The 20,840-nt window shown below is 40.9% G+C and overlaps 1 protein-coding gene across 3 annotated transcripts in view; it reads left to right on the top strand.

Annotated features, from left to right (window-relative positions):
* The window catches only part of strn3 (striatin, calmodulin binding protein 3), a 162,274-nt gene that overhangs the window by 88,410 nt on the left and 53,024 nt on the right, over window positions 1–20,840 (top strand). For 2 of the 3 annotated variants that reach the window (XM_067991403.1, XM_067991402.1), the window contains one exon: window positions 11,433–11,573. The exons of the other annotated variant lie outside the window; for it this stretch is intronic. In XM_067991403.1, the coding sequence (XP_067847504.1) occupies window positions 11,433–11,573 (141 nt within the window). The remainder of the gene's footprint in view (window positions 1–11,432; window positions 11,574–20,840) is intronic. 3 annotated transcript variants of the gene reach the window in all.

Here is a 20,840-nt window from a genome sequence, read left to right as displayed (position 1 = left end):
TGCTAGTGACCCCCACATCCCAAGAATGAATATTAAAGATAAAATATAATTACATTGAATACTGTAGTACTGTTACCTTTTCTTTTAATGCAGAGTTGTGCATCTCCCCGTGTCTTTTTTTCTGTCTCAGTATTCCCAGCCCATGCTATGCACCTACTGCACCCAAGAGGGTGGGCAAATGATCTTTTCTCAACTCTCCACCATTATTGCTGTAGAAGGTGTTTGAGTGGACAGTGGCGATGATTTCTTCTGATTTTCATCCATTGTCTGTCAGATTGCCTGGCCTCAACTCGAGGCTTCACCATCGTCGTGAAACTGAGATTAACAATTCAGCGATATATCAAGTTTGAGCCCTGCCATTTTGTGGTTTAGCACATTGGAACTTGAACATGGTGCCATTCCTGTTATGTATCTTAGTAGACCGGAGCCTTACCCTAAGTGAAAAGCTTGTGCATTTGTATTTTGGACTGGGACTATTTCCAAGATATCAAGATGCATTAATAAATGTTACAATTACAGTCAATAATTTATATTTTAGGATTCCTGTCAAACATGCTACAAATTAAAACTTAGCAAAAGAAATTTTGACTTTTGCAAATGATATCCACAGCTAATCATAACAATATTCATAGTACTTCATCGTAGAAGAGGCATTTATGGTATTTAAATTACAGAGGATAGTCTTTTTATAACAGCTCTATTTAGCACACATCACAAATATGTTATGCTTGGTAAAATAATGATTTTGCCCTCTACCGTGTTTCATAAAGATAGAACTTATATTTCTTGTTGATGAACATGCGAAATAGTTATGCCAACTGTGATGTAGGTATCTTTTGTCCTAGCTACTCCTTTTACTTTTGACATGGATAAAGAGAAACTACATAATTATTAAAGTGGTCCATCAGAGGATGATGCAAGAAATATCTAATACATCAGAGGCAATGAAAAAGAGTACACATTTCTTACATAAAACTTTTATGCTGCATTTAATGTCTGAGATTTGTTAATGCAGATGCACTTTCAGTTTAAAAAAAATCAGTGATTTATGCACACCTTTCTGTTGTGGTCCATTTAAAAACTGGGATGAGATTGCCCAAAGTCATTTTGCTTAGGACATTTTTCTGCAGAGAGGACTTCTATCCTAGCAGTCTGAGCTAGATTTGGCAGAGGTTTCCAAAGGAAATAGTGAAAATAATCCAGTGTTCGACTCAGTTCCCTTAAATCTATGAAATTGAAAGGGAAAAAAAAACTGCAATTAATGCTGGAAATCTGATTGGTCCTGAACTGTTAACCTATCTTTTTTTTCTCTGAACCTGTTGTACGTTTCCAGCATTTTCTGTTTTTATTTTCCTTTAATCTAGTGTACAGTATTTTCATTTGTGACAATGCTTCTTCACAGCATTAGAGCAAAAAAATTTTTAAAATATTAATATTCACTACTTGCTGACTAAAACTTTGTTTTTCCCACCTAAATTGCCAAATCCTAAATTACCTTTATACTTGCTAAAAACTATTATTGGAACTTTAACGTTATAAGGAAATAAATCCTAAAAAGAGATAAATATACATTATGATATGGCAGCATAGTTAAGAAAACTTTAAAATTGATTTGATTTAATAAGCAAGCAATGCAGAAATTATTACGGATTGCTGATAGTTAAAGCTATTTGTTATAGAATTCACCAACATGGAAAACAGCTCATTTGAGCTAATTTGTAAGTAGAATTTTATAGCCTGTTTCCCATGCCGAAGACCTATTACCTCAACTAGCTCCCCAGATGAACTGGCCACTATTGGGCTTAGATCACTGTAGTGTTGTAGAAATTAGTTGTTATTGAGAGGCAAGCTCAAATAAATGCTTTAAAGTGTTCTTGACTACTTTGGCAATGGTTTCTAACTAAACAACAAGTGTGCAGGGAAAGATGAGCATTTTCAAATTTATCCCTTGTATATTAAATTTGTGATCTTCAGCTGTATTTATTAGACTTATACATGAGCAATGAGTACACTTATCAGTACGCGATTTGTATCGTCCATAACTTGTAGATTGAAGTTCGATGACTCTAGTTCTCAGTATTTAGAAAATTACAATGTTGGCTTTGTCCTAAACTTGATTCAAATATATTGGTCTGTTAGTACAACATGGAGGTCTCACACTACTTATAGAATCATAGAATCATAGAATCATAGAAGTTACAACATGGAAACAGGCCCTTCGGCCCAACATGTCCATGTCGCCCAGTTTATACCACTAAGCTAGTCCCAATTGCCTGCACTTGGCCCATATCCCTCGATACCCATCTTCCCCATGTAACTGTCCAAATGCTTTTTAAAAGACAAAATTGTACCCGCCTCTACTACTGCCTCTGGCAGCTCGTTCCAGACACTCACCACCCTTTGAGTGAAAAAATTGCCCCTCTGGATCCTTTTGTATCTCTCCCCTCTCACCTTAAATCTGTGCCCCCTCGTTATAGACTCCCCTACCTTTGGGAAAAGATTTTGACTATCGACCTTATCTATGCCCCTCATTATTTTATAGACTTCTATAAGATCACCCCTTAACCTCCTACTCTCCAGGGAATAAAGTCCCAGTCTGTCTAACCTCTCCCTGTAAGTCAAACCATCAAGTCCCGGTAGCATCCTAGTAAATCTTTTCTGCACTCTTTCTAGTTTAATAATATCCTTTCTATAATAGGGTGACCAGAACTGTACACAGTACTCCAAGTGTGGCCTCACCAATGCCCTGTACAACTTCAACAAGACATCCCAACTCCTGCATTCAATGTTCTGACCAATGAAACCAAGCATGCTGAATGCCTTCTTCACCACCCTATCCACCTGTGACTCCACTTTCAAGGAGCTATGAATCTGTACTCCTAGATCTCTTTGTTCTATAACTCTCCCCAACGCCCTACCATTAACGGAGTAGGTCCTGGCCCGATTCGATCTACCAAAATGCATCACCTCACATTTATCTAAATTAAACTCCATCTGCCATTCATCGGCCCACTGGCCCAATTTATCAAGATCCCGTTGCAATCCTAGATAACCTTCTTCACTGTCCACAATGCCACCAATCTTGGTGTCATCTGCAAACTTACTAACCATGCCTCCTAAATTCTCATCCAAATCATTAATATAAATAACAAATAACAGCGGACCCAGCACCGATCCCTGAGGCACACCACTGGACACAGGCATCCAGTTTGAAAAACAACCCTCGACAACCACCCTCTGTCTTCTGTCGTCAAGCCAATTTTGTATCCAATTGGCTACCTCACCTTGGATCCCATGAGATTTAACCTTATGTAACAACCTACCATGCGGTACCTTGTCAAATGCTTTGCTGAAGTCCATGTAGACCACGTCTACTGCACAGCCCTCATCTATCTTCTTGGTTACCCCTTCAAAAAACTCAATCAAATTCGTGAGACATGATTTTCCTCTCACAAAACCATGCTGACTGTTCCTAATTAGTCCCTGCCTCTCCAAATGCCTGTAGATCCTGTCCCTCAGAATACCCTCTAACAACTTACCCACTACAGATGTCAGGCTCACTGGTCTGTAGTTCCCAGGCTTTTCCCTGCCGCCCTTCTTAAACAAAGGCACAACATTTGCTACCCTCCAATCTTCAGGCACCTCACCTGTCGCGGTGGATGATTCAAATATCTCTGCTAGGGGACCCGCAATTTCCTCCCTAACCTCCCATAACGTCCTGGGATACATTTCATCAGGTCCCGGAGATTTATCTACCTTGATGCGCGTTAAGACTTCCAGCACCTCCCTCTCTGTAATATGTACACTCCTCAAGACATCACTATTTATTTCCCCAAGTTCCCTAACATCCATGCCTTTCTCAACCGTAAATACCGATGTGAAATATTCATTCAGGATCTCACATATCTCTTGTGGTTCGGCACTTAGATGACCTTGTTGATCCTTAAGAGGCCCTACTCTCTCCCTAGTTACCCTTTTGCCCTTTATGTATTTGTAGAAGCTCTTTGGATTCACCTTTGCCTGATCTGCCAAAGCAATCTCATATCCCCTTTTTGCCCTCCTGATTTCTCTCTTAACTCTACTCCGGCAATCTCTATACTCTTCAAGGGATCCACTTGATCCCAGCTGCCTATGCATGTCATATGCCTCCTTCTTATTTTTGACTAGTGCCTCAATCTCCCGAGTCATCCAAGGTTCCCTACTTCTACCAGCCTTGCCCTTCACTTTATAAGGAATGTGCTTACCCTGAACCCTGGTTAACACACTTTTGAAAGCCTCCCACTTACCAGACGTCCCTTTGCCTGCCAACAGACTCTCCCAATCAACTTCTGAAAGTTCCTGTCTAATACCATCAAAATTGGCCTTTCCCCAATTTAGAATTTTAACTTTTGGGCCAGACCTATCCTTCTCCATAGCTATCTTAAAACTAATGGAATTATGATCACTGGTCCCAAAGTGATCCCTCACTAACACTTCTGTCACCTGCCCTTCCTTATTTCCCAAGAGGAGGTCAAGTTTTGCCCCCTCTCTAGTCGGGCCATCCACATACTGAATGAGAAATTCCTCCTGAATACACTCAACAAATTTCTCTCCATCCAAGCCCCTAATGCTATGGCTGTCCCAGTCAATGTTGGGAAAGTTAAAGTCCCCTACTATTACCACCCTATTTTTCTTGCAGCTGTCTGTAATCTCCTTACATATTTGCTCCTCAATTTCCCGTTGACTATTTGGGGGTCTGTAGTACAATCCTATCAAAGTGATCTCTCCCTTCTTATTTTTCAGTTCTACCCATATGGACTCAGTGGGCGAACCCTCGGATATATCCCCTCTCACTACTGCCGTGATGTTCTCCCTAATCAAGAACGCAACTCCCCCTCCTCTCTTACCTCCTGCTCTATCTTTCCTATAGCATCTGTACCCTGGAACATTGAGCTGCCAGTCCTGCCCCTCCCTTAGCCATGTTTCAGTAATAGCTATAACATCCCAGTCCCATGTACCCATCCATGCCCTGAGTTCATCTGCCTTGCCCATCAGACTTCTTGCATTGAAATAAATGCAGTTTAATCTAGACTTCCCTTGGTCTTTGCCCTGCTTTCTCAGACCATCTGTCCGGTCATGTTCTGTACACTCTCCCTTACTGCCTTTTGTTTCTGTCACCACTTTATTTCCCACTGACTTCCTGCATCGGTTCCCATCCCCCTGCCACATTAGTTTAAACCCTCCCCAACAGCACTGGCAAACACTCCCCCTAGGACATTGGTTCCAGTCCTGCCCAGATGCAGACCGTCCAATTTGTACTGGTCCCACCTCCCCCAGAACCGGTTCCAATGGCCCAGGAATTTGAATCCCTCCAGCTTGCACCATCTCTCAAGCCACGTATTCATCTTAGCTATCCTGTCATTCCTACTCTGACTAACCCGTGGCACTGGTAGCAATCCTGAGATTACTACCTTTGAGGTCCTACTCTTTAGTTTAACTCCTAACTCCCTAAATTCAGCTTGTAGGACCTCATCCTGTTTTTTACCTATATCGTTGGTGCCTATATGCACCACGACAACTGGCTGTTCACCCTCCCCCTCCAGAATGTCCTGCAGCCGCTCCGAGACATCCTTGACCCTTGCACCAGGGAGGCAACATACCATCCTGGAGTCTCGGTTGCGTCCGCAGAAACGCCTGTCTATTCCCCTTACAATCGAGTCCCCTATCACTATAGCTCTGCCAATCTTTTTCCTGCCCTCCTGTGCAGCAGAGCCAGCCACGGTGCCATGAACCTGGCCACTGCCACCTTCCCCTGGTGAGCCATCTCCGCCAACAGTATCCAAAACGGTATACCTGTTTTGGAGGGAGATGACCGCAGGGGACCCCTGCACTGCCTTCCTACTCTTCCTCTGTCTGTTGGTCACCCATTCACTATCTCCCTCAGTAATTTTTATCTGCGGTGTGACCAACTCACTGAACGTGCTACTTCTGTAGCACTAGTGCAAAATTCTCTTTTTTTAGGGATCAGTTATGTATTAGTCATCAATTACAGTTCTTTTACAGTAGCATGAGATCTGAGGTTGATTAGTATTAACACTGGATGGGTACCAAGTGATTTTAAGTAGTGTGTATTGGAACTGACTGGGCTATTAAGCTTTTATATTGTAAATAATACTTTTTACTTATTTAAAAACCCCAGATATAGTGCATTTAAAATAGTTTAGAAGCAAGTGACAAAGCACAACGTACTTTAGTTTCGTAAAATATAAAATACGTGTTTCAAGAAAAATTGTAACATCTGAAATCTTATTAGACCATTGGGGCTGAGTCAGATACGCTTACGTCATGACCCCTGTTAATCTCCCATTACAGCTAGCCATAGGTGAGACCATGTCTGTAACATTCACCAAGACGGCAATAGAAGACATAGAGGTTGGCAAAAATTGTCCTCTTCAGGGCCTGCGCTTTTAATGTATGACCAGTGCCTACTTTTTAAAAAAAAATGCAAGTGTCATTTAATATACCTACATGTAACAGACCAGTGATAATCCAACAAAAATGTATCTTGAACTTTGGATGAAATTTCCATTGCAACAAAATATATATTTGTAATTTTTATACTCTGAGCATTTATGTACACTAACTGCTGAAATAAAAACAGAAAATCTTGGAAAAGCTCAGCAAGTGAGGCAGCATCTGTGGTGAAAGAAACAGAGTTAACGTTTCAGGTCGAAGACCTTTCGTCAAAACTGGTCAGATGAAAGGTCTTCGACCTGAAACGTTAACTCTTGTTTCTTTCTCCACAGATGCTGCCTCACTTGCTGAGCTTCTCCAGCATTTTCTGTGTTTATTTCAGATTTTCAGCATCCGCAGTATTTTCCTTTTGACTAACTGCTGAATTGGGAGTAGTTTATGTTGATCAGTGTCTATCAAGGATTAGCTAAGGCTGTTTAACCTCACCGTGTTTTAGCCTTAGAACTATATATGAGTATTCAGAGGTGAAGTACATTGATAGAAATTACTGAGTAATGATTGAACATAAGTATCATAGTATGTTACAGCGCAGGAGGGAGGCCATTCGGCCCATCGTGCTCGTGTCGACTCTTTGAAAGAGCTATCCAATTAGTCCCACTCCCCTGCTCTTTCCCTATAGCCCCATAAATTTTTTCCCATCAAGTATTTACCCAATTCCCTTTTGAAAGTTATTATTGAATCTGCTTCCACCACCCTTTCAGACAGTGCATTCCAGATCATAACAACTTGCTGCATTAAAAAAAATGTTTCCTCATGTCGCCTCTGGTTACCAACCCTTCTGCCACTGGAAACAGTTTCTCCTTATTTACTCTATCAAAACCGTTCATGATTTTGAATATCTCTATCAAATCTCTTCTTAACCTTCTCTGCTCTAAGGAGAACAACCCCAGCTTCTCCAGTCTCTTCACATAACTGAAGTCCCTCACCCCTGGTACCATTCTAGTAAATCTCTTCTGCACCCTCTCTAAGGCCTTGACATCCTTCCTAAAATATGGTGCTGAGAAATGAACACATTACTCCAGCTGAGAACTAACCAGTGTTTTATAAAGGTTTAGCATAACTTCCTTGTTTTTGTACGCTATGCATCTATTAATAAAGCCCAGGAAAACCATATGCTTTTTTAACAGCCTTCTCAACTTGTCCTGCCACCTTCAAAGATTTGTGTACATACACCCCCAGGTGTCTCTGTTCCTGTACTGCCTTTAAAATTGTGCCATTTAGTTAATATTGCCTCTTCTCATTCTTCCGACCAAAATATATCACTTCACACTTCTCTGCGTTAAATTTCATCTGTTTGCCCATTTCACTAGTCTGGGCAGTCCTGAAGTCTGTTACTATCCTCCACATTGTTTACGACATTTCTGAATTTCGTGTCATCTGCAAACTTTGAAATTATACCATGTATACCCAAGTCCAGGTCATTAATATAGATTAAAATAAAATGGTCCTAATTACGACCTCTTGGGAACACCACTGTATACTTCCCTCCAGTCTGAAAAACAACTGTTCACCACTGCTCTCTGCTTTCAATCCCTTAGCCAATTTTGTATTCACGCTGTCACTCTCCCTTTAATCGCATGGGCTTTAGTTTTGCTTACAAGTCTATTATGTGGTACTTTATGAAATGCTTTTTGAAAGTCCATATACACAACATCAACCACACAACCCTCGTCAACCCTCTCTGTTACTTCATCAAAGAACTCAATCAAGTTAGTCAAACATGATTTTCCTTTAACAAATCTGTGCTGACTTTCATTTAGCAGCCCATACTTTTCCAAGTGCCAATTAATTTTGTCCTGGATTATTGTCCCTAAAAGTTTCCCCACCACCGATGTTAGGCTGACTGGCTGTAATTGCCGGGTTTATCCCTCTCCCCTTTTTTTGAACATGGGTATAACATTTGCAATCCTGCAGTCCTCTGGCATCGCCCCCATATCTAAGGAGGATTGGAAGATTGTGGCCAGAGCCTCTGCAATTTCCACCCTTACTTCCCTCAGTAACCTAGGATGCATCCCACCTGGACCGGGTGAATTTTCTACTTTGAGTACTGCCAACCTTTTCAGTGCCTCTTTATCTATTTTTATCCTATCTAATATTACTACTACCTCCTCCTTTACTGCTACATTGGCAGCATCCTCTTCTCTAGTGATGACCGATGCGAAGTATTCATTTAGTACCTCAGCCATACCCTCTGCCTCCTAAAGAAGATTCCCTTTTATGTTAGACGCGAATCTATTCTCATACTCTGAATTCAGCTTGGTTCTGTACTGTATTATGAACCTTACATTTCCAAGGATTTTTGGGGGGTTTTCTTGTGTCCTAACTATGTAATTTGCTGAGACCAGTAAGCAATCTCATGACTCCTGTATATGTGTGCGAAACAGATTCTGTAGCAAATATTAGGCTATAGTCAAATTGAAGATTCAGTAAACTTCAGAGCTGTTTAATGGAATGGCATCTTACTGATTTAATATAATGCTCTCCCCATGTGGCAATTTGAGCCATTTTTCTGTAACAATTGGGTTTCTTTTCCTTTTTCCAATCAACTCCTCTTTGTTGAAGATGCTGACTCTTGCTCCAGTTATTCCACAGTCACCAGCAACCATCTGATATCTTGCTCAAGTACCCGTTATTCTTGTGTGGGCCGAGATAGTGAGTGTCAGCAGGGTACTTTTTGAGGGAGAGGGGACACAGCGCACCTGAGCCTGAGCTTGTCCACACCTGACATGTACATATTTACTTTCCACCAGGAGTCACAAGATAATCATCAGGAGCTGGAACACAGGCTGATTTCCCACCTTTCTCTTCACCCACCACTTCAGTAGCCCAGTGACACTGAGGTCAGTTGTAACATCCCAACTACAGCCCAGCCGAGATCACTTAACTCAGTCAAGACCATTGGTTGAATGTGGAAATTTCCTGATCTTCCTGGCTCCATACTGTACCGGGTGATGCATTTACTCACTGAGCTGTTGGGGGAAACTTTAGTAACAATTAGTTTTATATAGACTGAAACTTCTTTTGTAAAATGTATTGCTTTGTATGTACTTCTGCCCACCTCTGCGCATTGTTTTCAATGGCAGTGCAAAGCATTACAGACTGCAAATTTCTTAGTGATTGGCGTTAGTCATTGGGTGATGGAAAGGTGGGTAATGTCCTTTTATACGTTACTCACTTAGAGGGGGATATTGCTTCCTGTGATACACAGAGATTGAAAATTCTTCCTTTGTCAGCTGCAAATGATGTTGGTATGCAACCTCTTAAGCATTTCATTAGGAAACAAGCACTCCACAATATCTGATACCAGACAACCCTACCATCATTTGTGAGTACAACATTACACATGTTGTAGTTGTAGCCCGGATGTGTCCAATTTTACAAGTGAAGACAAGGAGTTGCAGAGAACTTGCAAGATTGTATACCAGTGTGTCGGTGTGAGATTTTACATGCTTTTGAGAGGCTGTGTCTGTGAAGAATAAACGATGCAGACTGTATATGCTTTCCATGCCTTAAGTGAACAGCCGTGAGGTTCCACAGAACGTCGAAAGCTGCCGTATAAACTGATTGGACTATTAAACTTAATTCATCTTTTTTGCCCTGTCTGGAATGTTTCTTCTCTTAAACCGTGTATATGGGCATTTGTTTCATGACCCTTTGGGCAATGTCTTGCTGTTGGGCAATTGCCAGCTTGTTTCATTCCAGAGGTGAGGCTAGAAGCGGAGCTCTTACTGAACATTGAAGTACTGTTGCTTGCCAAGCACATATACGCATTTATTTATTCTATTCTTATCATTGGACTTTACGCTGGCCATTTCTAAATAAGAGCATCTTTGGCACTTAAATCCATTCCTCTGTTTTGGTGAATGAACTCCTTCAGTCTATGTTGGGGTCTCACTCCTCAGTTTCATATCCCTTAACTGACTTTGCCTTCTTGGAGTGTGAGGACTCCATTTGGATGTGTAAGATAGTCCCAGGAGCGATTGAATCAAGAGAACTTCCACATCCATTATCCACAAGGCCCTTTGGTGCACAAATTCCTCTGGCCTGTGAAGATTCCTGTGGTGGAAACCAATTATATGAATGGACAGTAAGACTTTACACCCAAACTCTACCATTAGATGGTGTGATACAATCCTGACAACATAGAAGACCCTCCACAGAGGATTGGAATTACTGTGGTGAGTAATTGCTATCTGAGAAATTTAATTTAGCATTAATAGTTCCTCTCTCATAAAGTATCTGAATTTTGCTTTGGTGAAATATCTTGGTGGTTTTGGGGAGGTAGAGTCAATGAAGAGAAAAGCAATGAATAAGATTTATCTCACATTTTTGCTTCCGTTATTTGTGTCCCAAAGTGTTTTTGCTTTTAATTGGAACACAGAACGGTTGAAATGAGAACACAGGTATGGAACATGATCATAAAAATAACCTTTGTCCAATCTTTTGACAAATATATTTGAAGTGCTAGTTTGTTGCACCCCTAGTGTAAACATCTAAACCTTTTATCTTTGTTTTGTTCTCCATTCATGTTGCTGAAATGAACAGTTCCTTGATTCTTCTTTCTTTTCCCTCTCCAAGCCTAATCAGTAAAATCCTCTATCCATATAATTGAAGCAGGAAGATATTAACTTGCGTTTTTCAATTTTGGTAACGATTTAAAATTATATGTCGTGGGTTACCATCATTTAATGTTCAGATTACCACTTCTTAATGGAAAGATCGTTTAATGATAGCATAGAGTATGGATTCATGTATAAAATATTATTCCGGGTGGGCTGGTTTTGTTAGCAGAGTTATAATAAATAATATATTTAATTTGACTTCCAGAACAAATGAAAGCTGTAATTGCAGAACTTATTTCACACTAACAATAATGCTGAATATGTGACTGAACAGTTACTGATGGCTTTCATTTCCAGGGGTAAACAGGTCAAAACTTCAGGATATGATTGCAGATCTCAGAGATGATGAGCTGCCTCACATGCCATCTGGAACCATGATTCAGTCTAGACCAACCTCTTCCAGACTGGCTGATCATGACAGCTCAAGAGCAGAAGAAGGTATAATTAAAATTGTTACTGTATCTTCCTGTTCAGCTGTCAGTATCTCATGTTGGTATCTTCTTTTCATCCCAACATAATTGTGTTGGCAGCCATATCTATCTGTTCTAATCTGAGAAAGAAAAATGGATTTATTCTCGTGTGAGAATCTGCAAAATGGAAAGATTGTCACTACTTAGTTTAATTAAACTTTTGGAACAATGGACCTTTGTTTATTGTGAAGTAAATGTGCTAACAATAAATATTGTTGTTTCTAACTGAATGATCATGTTTTATAAAATTGTAATAAGTACCTGAATTCCTAAAGATTTTGTCATGTAATAATAGGATTTCTCCATTTCATCTTTTTCTCAAGTGGAGTGAAATCCATATGTTTCCCTCAGTGATATGGTCAATAGCAAGATCCTGGAATAGATTTCTGTGATGATGATGGAAAGGAATTTTAGTTGCCTGAATCGCAAAAAAACTCTGCATTTTAATATTTTTAGTGTCTTCATAAATTTTTATTCTTGTGACTTCACTTTTAATTGAGTTTTATAACAATGCATTTAACACCATATTTATTACAAATTCCATAATTTCCAGTAATCCCTGCTGGAATGTACCCTTGTGTATGTTGGGAGAGGACCTTGGTGCTACCCCTTTGATGAATACTTTGCCAGCATTGATTGATGAGGCTTAGACAAGAAGACTGGTCACTTTAGTGAGATACTGAAGGGCAGTGGATGCCTGTGCAGCTATATCCCAGCACTGTCCTCAAGTAAAGGGGAAAAAGTGAGGGGGGGAAATATGTGCATTTTCAGTTAATAGATCCTCACTATTATCTTCCCCTCATCCTCCATCCCTTTTACCAAAACAAAGGTTTCCAATGTATGTTGGGCTTCAGGGAACTAAATGAGAATAGAAATGCTCAAGATCAGTCTTATGAAGGGATTAAATTGTTGTGTACTTGAACCACAAATTCACTTTCTCCTCCACCCCCTCCAACTGGACACGGAGCCAGGAAACATCTGCTTTTCATTTCAAGGTCAAGTGCACAACTTGAAGTTGCTCTGCATGAGAATATTTGTGTTTGATCATTTTTGACAAAGAAAAGTATTTGGACAGCAAGTTGAAAATTTAATCTCAAGCATTTCCTGAGAATCTCTCTATTTCTGCCATCAATAAGTGACATTGCAGCTTTATCATTTCAAGAAATTACAGCTTTACCCTAATCAAGGAAAGAACTTGAATTTATGTAGCACCTTTTGTGTTCTCAGGGCATCCCAAAGCGCTTTACAGTCAATGAATTACTTTTGCGGTGTAGTCATTGTTGTTTTGTAGGCAACCACAGCAGCCACTTTGTGCACAAATAGCAGTACAGTGAATGATGCGTTAATCTGTTTTTGATGGTGTTGATTGAGAGATGAATGTTGGTCAGGACACTGGGAGAATTCCCCATGCAAATCTTCATTTAGTGCCATGTGATCGTTCACATCCGCCTGAGAGGGCCCTCAGTTTAACGCTTCATGCAAAAGAAAGCACCTCCAACTAATGTCAGCCAATATTATGTGTTCAAGTCCTGCATGGGGCTTGAGCCAATGACCTTCCAACTCAGAGGCAAGAGTGCTACGACTGATCCAAGGATAACACTTGCAGAAATTAACACAGTCATGGGTTAAACATAAATAGATCCCTCAGATTTTTTTCAATCTCTTCATTGGAATTTGATGCCGCTTTGTAAAAAAAATGCTCCCTGTTCCTCGAATTACGTTATCACGTGGCTTCCAATGAATTTCTACTAAGTGTAGACTTGTCAAAGCATGGGAAGAAACTTATTAGTTCAAGGATAAACAAATCAGGGCTCTCAAATATCAAAACTGACTTTTAAATTTGCATATTATGTATATTTTAGTCATTGTGTGAGAAACTGGTCTTAGAGCCTTGCAACTCTTGAGAGTATTATTCTTTTGATGAGGGTGTGACAATTCATTTTCCAGGTAGGCTTGTTATCTGATGTCCACCATCAACCATATGCTTTGCTTCTGCAATTTCTATACAGAACTCTCTGCAGCTAGATTAAGTATGCATTAAAATTATGTAATATTTTCAGAACATCTTATTTACTAATAAGATAGATTTGAGAGGAGGGTATTTTCTTTCTTCCCAATCTACGTTTCCTAGAAGTTAAATTGCGATGGTTGTAGGGCCTTGGAATTTTAGTAATGTTGCTGGAATCTGTTGTGAGAAGTGAATTCTTCCGCTGGTTTAGTTAGTTGAGCACTAGAAACTGTGGCAGTTTCTTGAACTGAGGAAATCTGATTCTTTTGTACGCATATTTCTAATTTGTTCATGTCCAGTGTTATTTTGGGAAATTTACTGATTGAGAGAATTGTCATTCACAAAGCAAGTGAAGCATTCATAGTCATATTACAAAAGTGAGGAGAATAATATGGAATTAAACATACTCAAAACTTATGAACTGATGAAAGACAAAGAAGAAAGAATTAACTTGCATTTTATTGCCTTTTCAATCCTCAGGATGTCCCAAATCACTTAATAGTCCAAGAATTACTTCTGAAGTGAAGTCCCTATTGCTATGTAGGCAAATGAGAAACCAGACTCTTACAGAATTAAATCATGAGTTCCTTATTGAAGTAACATGTTTATAAGACTTGCCTTTAGGATGTATGTCCGATTGTATTTGGGGACTTTGAAGATAGAGAGACACTTAAGATTGCTATAAGACCATAAGAGATAGGAGTAGGCTATTCGGCCTCTCGAGCTTGCTCCGCCATTTAATGAGATCATGGCTGATCTGATTTTTACCACAACTTCACTTTCCTGCCCTTTCCCCATATTCTTTGACTCCCATGCTGATGAAAAATTTGTCTAACTCAGCCTTGAATGTATTCAATGACTCAGCCTCCACAGCTTTTTGGGGTAAAGAATTCCCAAGATTCACGACCCTCTGGGAGAAGAAATTCCTCCTCATTTCTGTCTTAAATGGGCGACTCCTTATTCTGAGACTATGTCCCCTAGTTTTAGATTCCCCCATGAGGGGTAACATCTTCTCAGCATCTAACCTATCGAGTCCCCTCAGAATCTTGTATGTTTCAATAAGATCTCCTCACATTCTTCTAAACGCCAATGAGTATAGACCCAACCTGTTCAATCTTTCCTCATAAGACAACCCTTCCATACCCGGAATCAACCTAGTGAACCTTCTCTGAACTGCCTCCAATGCAAGTTTGTCCTTCCTTAAATAAGGGCACCCGAACTGTACGCAGTACTCCAGGTGTGGTCTCACCAGCACCCTGTACAGTTGTAGCATGACTTCCCTGCTTTTATACTTCATCCCCCTAGAAATAAAGGCCAATATTCCGTTTGCCTTCCAGATTACCTGCTGCACCTGTATGTTGACTTTTTGTGTTTCATGTACGAGGACACCCAGATCCCTCTGTACTGCAGCATTTTGTAGTATATCTCCATTCAAATAATATTTTGCTTTTTTATTTTTCCTCCCAAAGTGGATGACTTTACATTTTCCCACATTATATTCCATCTGCCAAATTTTTGCCCATTCGCTTAACCTGTCAATATCCCTTTGCAGACATTTTGTGTCCTCATCGCAACTTGCTTTTCCACCTATCTTTGTATCATCAGCAAATTTGGCCACAAGACACTCTGTTCCTTCATCCAAGCCTTTGATATATATTGTAAATAGTTGAGGCCCCAGCACTGATCCCTGCGGCACTCCACTAGTTACAGATTGCCATTTTGAAAATGACCCTTTTATCCCGACTCTTTGTTTTCTGTTAGTTAGCCAATCCTCTATCCATGCCAGTATATTACCCCCAACACCATTAGCTCTTATCTTGTGCAGTAATCTTTCATGTGGCACCTTATCGAATGCATTTTGGAAATCCAAATATACTGCATCCATTGGTTCCTCTTTATCCATCCTGCCCGTTACTTCCTCAAAGAACTCTAATAAATTTGTCAGACATGATTTCCCCTTCGTTAAACCATGTTGACTCTCCTTGATAGACCATTCATGGTGTCTAAATCAAGCTTAGTTATTCAAGTGACCATTTAAGAACATAGGAACAGGAGTAGGCCATTTAGCTCCTCGAGCCAGTCTAGTCATTCAGTGAGCCCATGGCTGATCTGTGACCTAACTCCATATACCTGCCTTAGCCCCATATTCCTTAATACCTTTGGTTAACAAAAATTTATCAATCTCAGATTTAAAATTAACAATTGAGCTAGCATCAACTGCCGTTTGCGGAAGAGAGCTCTAAACTTCTACCACACTTTGCGTGTAGAAGTGTTTCCTAACTTCACTACTGAAAGTCCTAGCTCTGATTTTTTAGGCTACGTCCCCTAGTCCTAGACTCCCCAACCAGCGGAAATAGTTTCTCTCCACCTATCCTATAAATTCCCCTTAATATCTTGAATATCACCCGTTAATCTTCTAAATTCTAGGGAATACAACTCTAGTTTGTGTAATTTCTCCTTGTAATTTAACCCTTGGAGTCCAGGTATTGTGGTAAATCTACGCTGCACTCCCTCCAAGGCCAATATATCCTTCCTAAGGTGCGGTTCCCAGAACTGAACACAGTACTCCAGGTGTGGTCTAACCAGGGCTTTGTATAGCTGTAGCATCATTTCTACCCCCTTGTCCTAGTCCTCTAGGTAAAAAGGCCACCATTCATTAGCCTTTTTGATTTCTGTACCTGTCCATGACATTTTAATGATCTGTGTACATGGACCCCGAAGTCTCTTTGGACCTCCATTGTTTCAAGCTTTTCACCATTTAGAAAGTACTCTGATCTCACCTTTTTAGGTCCAAAGTGAACGACCTTACACTTGCCTACGTTGAAATCCATTTGCCATAGTTTTGCCCATTCACTTAATCTGTTACTATCTCTCTCTAATTTATGCTTCCATCTACACTGCTTACAATGCTGCTTATCTTTGTGTCATCGGCAAACTTGGATATGTAGCTCTCTATCCCATCATCTAAGTCGTTAATAAATAAAGTGAATAGTTGACGCCCCAACACAGATCCCTGTGGGACACCATTAGTCATATCCTGCCAATTTGAGTACCTGCCCACTATCCCTACTTTCTGTCTCCTGCTGCTCAGCCAATTTCCTAACCAGGTCAATAATTTGCCCTCAATTCTATGAGCTTCAACTTCAGCTAACAGTCCCTTATGAGGGACTTGATTAAGTGCCTTCTGGAAGTCCATATAAACAACATCCATAGACATTCCCCTGTCCACTACTTTAGTCACCTCTTCAAAAAATTCAGTCAGGTTCGTCAGGCATGACCTACCCTTTATAAATTCATGCTGGCTCTCTCTGATCAGCTGAAAATTTTCACGGTGTTCTTAATTATAGACGCTAGTAATTTCCCGACAACAGCTGCTAGGCTAACTGGTCTATAATTCCCTGGTTTCCCCCTCTTACCTTTCTTAAATAGCGGCGTGACATGCAATTTTCCAATCTAAAGGAACGGCTCCTGAATCAAGAGAACTCTGGAAGATTATAGTTAGGGCATCTGCAATGTTCTCACCTACTTCTTTTAAAGCCCTGGGATGGAAACCATCTGGTCCTGGGGATTTGTCACTCTGTGGTGCCATTATTTTCTTCATTACTGTTAATTTGCTTATGTTAATTACGGTGAGTCCCTGTCTCTGATTCAAAATTAGTTTCCTTGGGACGACCGGCATTGCTAGCCTCTTCCTCTACTGTAAATACTGATGCAAAGTAATTATTGAACATGTCCGCCATTTCCTTATTTTCATTTACGATATCACCATTATCAGTTTTTAAGGGGGCCCATATTGCTCTTGATCACCCTCTTTTTCCTAAGGTAATTGTAAAATTTTTTTGTGTTGATTTCGCTATCCCTTGCAAGTTTCTTTTTGCACTCCTTTTTGTAGCTCTATCTGTTTTGTCACTCTTTGCTTTTCTTTGTAACGCTCCCAGTCACCAGAATCTGCTATTTTTTTGCATTTTTGTATGCTTTTTCTTTTAGTTTTATGTTGTTCCTTCCCTCTTCCATGTATATTTGTCAGTCAATATAACAGTCCTTTGTTAAAGTTGAAATTTGAATATACTTTCATGATTTTGAAGAGCATATTATTTGATTTTTTTTCATGTTTTTTTTTCCTATGAATGTAAATTAAAATTATTTTTTTCTTAAATAAATGGTCGTGTAGGTAATGCTGGGAAATCAAAGGACACTAGCCAAATTTCCGTTTCGTTTTAAAATCCATGGTTTTCTTTTTATTTCCCATTCTTAATTTTCTCTTCTCATGTAGAGTTATGGCTCCATAGGCATTGGGAAAACCTCAAGTACGTGACCCAAGTGGCCAAGCCATCCTTCCCACGTGAGCCTCACAGTGTGTGCTTGAAGACTGTTACACATTATGGGTCTGTACTAGATATTTTCTCTGGTTCAGCATCACTCGTCTCACCCATGAATGGACCCCATGGGGGAAGAATTGGATAGAGCCTGTTTTTGGGCGGGGTAGAGCGATCTGCTATTACCCCGTGCCCAATGGCCCCTGCACAGGCAGGACGAGACTTTCGTCAGGCCTGAGGACTTACCTGCAACCTACGTTGGAAATCAGCGTTGAATGAGGATTCCATGCAATTCGCGGGGGTTGCGCACCACTAAATCCCACATCCTCCAATCTACCGATCTGACTTTGTACTAGGCCTATGAGAGTGCTTGCACCAAGGTTCTCTGCTGATGCACTAGAGGCCTTGGTGCAAGAGGTGGACAGAAGGAGGGACATCTATATCCGTGGTGGGGGGCAAGAGGCCCTCCAGACCTATACCCAAAAGGCAGTGGGAGGCAGTGGAGGACTAAGTCAGTGCCAGGTACACAGCATCGTGCATATGGATGCAGTGCAGGAAGAAGTTCAATGCTTTGACATGAGAAGTCAAGGTGAGTGAGGTCAACTGTCAAGTGGCGTCTCCTACCAACTACACCACGCACTACACTCCCCATCACCCACATACCAATAAACTCTTTCCATCAGTACTCAACTCTTCCAATCATATGCTTCCTCTCACCCTCAGACATTACCACTGTTGCAAGCCGCACACCCACAACTCACAGGCCACACATACTGGCAGCTATTCAACCGTGACAGGCACATCACCCAGACACATGCCCTGCTTTCTTGCAGGAGAAGGTGGCGCACATCAGGTGGCAGTTGCATTTAGCCCCTCGAGCCTATTCCACCATTCAATGAGATCATGGTGGACCTGTGACCTAACTCCATGTACCCGCCGTAGCCCCTTAATACCCTTAGTTCACAGATATCTATCAATCTCAAATTTAGAATTCACAATTCAACTAGCATCAACTGCCGTTTGCAGAAGAGCATTCCAAACTTCTGTAGAAGCATTTCCTATCTTCACTCCTGCACGTCCTGGCTCCAAATGTTAGGCTATGTCCCCTCGTCTTAGTGTTCAAGTCTAGGAGACCGCCAAAAACAATTACAATTGTCTTGACAGCCAGAAGCAATAATCCAGCCACTAACCTGTAAACCCTGCATGGTCCCTTTAAATAGCACTGGTGGGGGTCCTCCAGGCACTTTTAAGACACATTCAGAAGATCGGGGTTAAGAAAGTGCGTTGAGTTGAGCGTTAAGTCCCAAAATGGTGTCTATTACTTTGAATCAGCGTTGCACGCTGTTTCCATTTTCTCCTTACTTTACATGTAGCTGGTGTTCGTTAACTCCGATACCAAGATGGCGTCCGGTGCACGTCACGCTGGAAATGTGCGTGTGCAGCCAAGACGCCATCTTGGCACTTCGGGAGGCCGCATAGCGCCCAGTTTAGCGCCCCAAGTCCTTTATGATGAAGACTTTTTCTTTACTGCCCAATATCTAGTCATACAAAAGTGTGACCCAGGAAGTGTAACAATGAAACCCTTCATTGAGTGCACTGAATACTGTAATCTTGTACATGTATTCGTCCTAACTTTTGGAAACTCTAATGAGATGAGGGCAATTGTAAACCAAGAAATTGTTCTATTTTACATATAATAAAGGACTGTGCAGAATACAGTTTTCATTGAAATTCAGTATGATTCCTATTGCTCCTTGCAACATCAAAAGTTAAAAAAAAGGTGCAATCTCAGCCTCTGATATGGCCTAACTTCACTTTGTAAGTCACTATTTGCAAAACTGACTGACTATAATCTTAGGAAGAGAAATCTCTTCCTCTGACTATTTTCACTCCAAACTTCTGCAGACTGCTCTTCCAACTTGACAGGAAGCCAAAGACTTGACCGTTAACCCTCATCCAGCACACTCTGTGGATTGGCAAGTTGAGCTCATAATCAAATTTGCTGATGCATGGTGTTGACCGGAGGTCACCAATTACGGTTATTGGCTTAGTACAAAGAGGAGAAGAGTCAATTCTCTCTGAACTCTCAATTCGCTTTATTCACATCGTTAGATCATATACATATAGCTTATATGTCTGGTTAGATAGAGACATGCAGTTTGCACCAGGTTATACAGTTTTATACCCAAACTAGGATCTAAATGCACACCCACTAGGTTTCTCTGATACTTCCTGAGTGGTCACAGAATATAAAGGCCAATACCCGAAAAGGAGAGCTGACACTGGCCAGGCGTTCCGTTCTCTCTCTCTTTCAACATCGTCTCTACGTCCCCGACGTAGGTTCCTCCACTTCCGCGATGGTTAGTCTCCGGAGTCTTCGCTGGCTCCACGCCCGAGATTCTTCCTTCTTATTCCGAATCTTATCTCTTCAAGCTGTGCTGTCTCTCTCCCGTTGGTTTAGGCTTGCTCGCCTAGTCCGTGTCTTCTCCTTATTGGCTCTGTCCCAAGGATTTAGGGAGCATTACCTCATTACTCCTTTTCTAAATAAGGACTTGTGTCTTATCACATCTCCTTTGTCTTTCATGAAACTTAGCTAATTCAAACCGGTTCCAGCCAGCTCAGGCCAGCGACTGAACTCAGGTTACTTCAGTTCAAAAGTTGCTTTTGCCTGTGTGTCAGCAGTTTGGAATAGACTCAGTAGTTTTTGCAGCCCCTGGCCAACAATGGGTCCTCAGGCCGCTACACCCACTAGACTCAAATAAATGATGCCATTCCAATGTTGTATGTGTGAATGTCACTATAATGTATTAACAAACCTCGTTGTCTCAAACGGATATGGTATGCATGAAACCACTTTGTCTAGTTCCAACTATTGGCTCAAATATGCTTTCCAAGATATCTTGTGCATTGT

Source organism: Heptranchias perlo, chromosome 10, assembly GCF_035084215.1.
Source record: "Heptranchias perlo isolate sHepPer1 chromosome 10, sHepPer1.hap1, whole genome shotgun sequence".
NCBI classification, from domain to species: domain Eukaryota; kingdom Metazoa; phylum Chordata; class Chondrichthyes; order Hexanchiformes; family Hexanchidae; genus Heptranchias; species Heptranchias perlo.
Note: the sequence above shows the minus strand (reverse complement) of the source record. Positions and strands in the feature narration are given on the sequence as shown.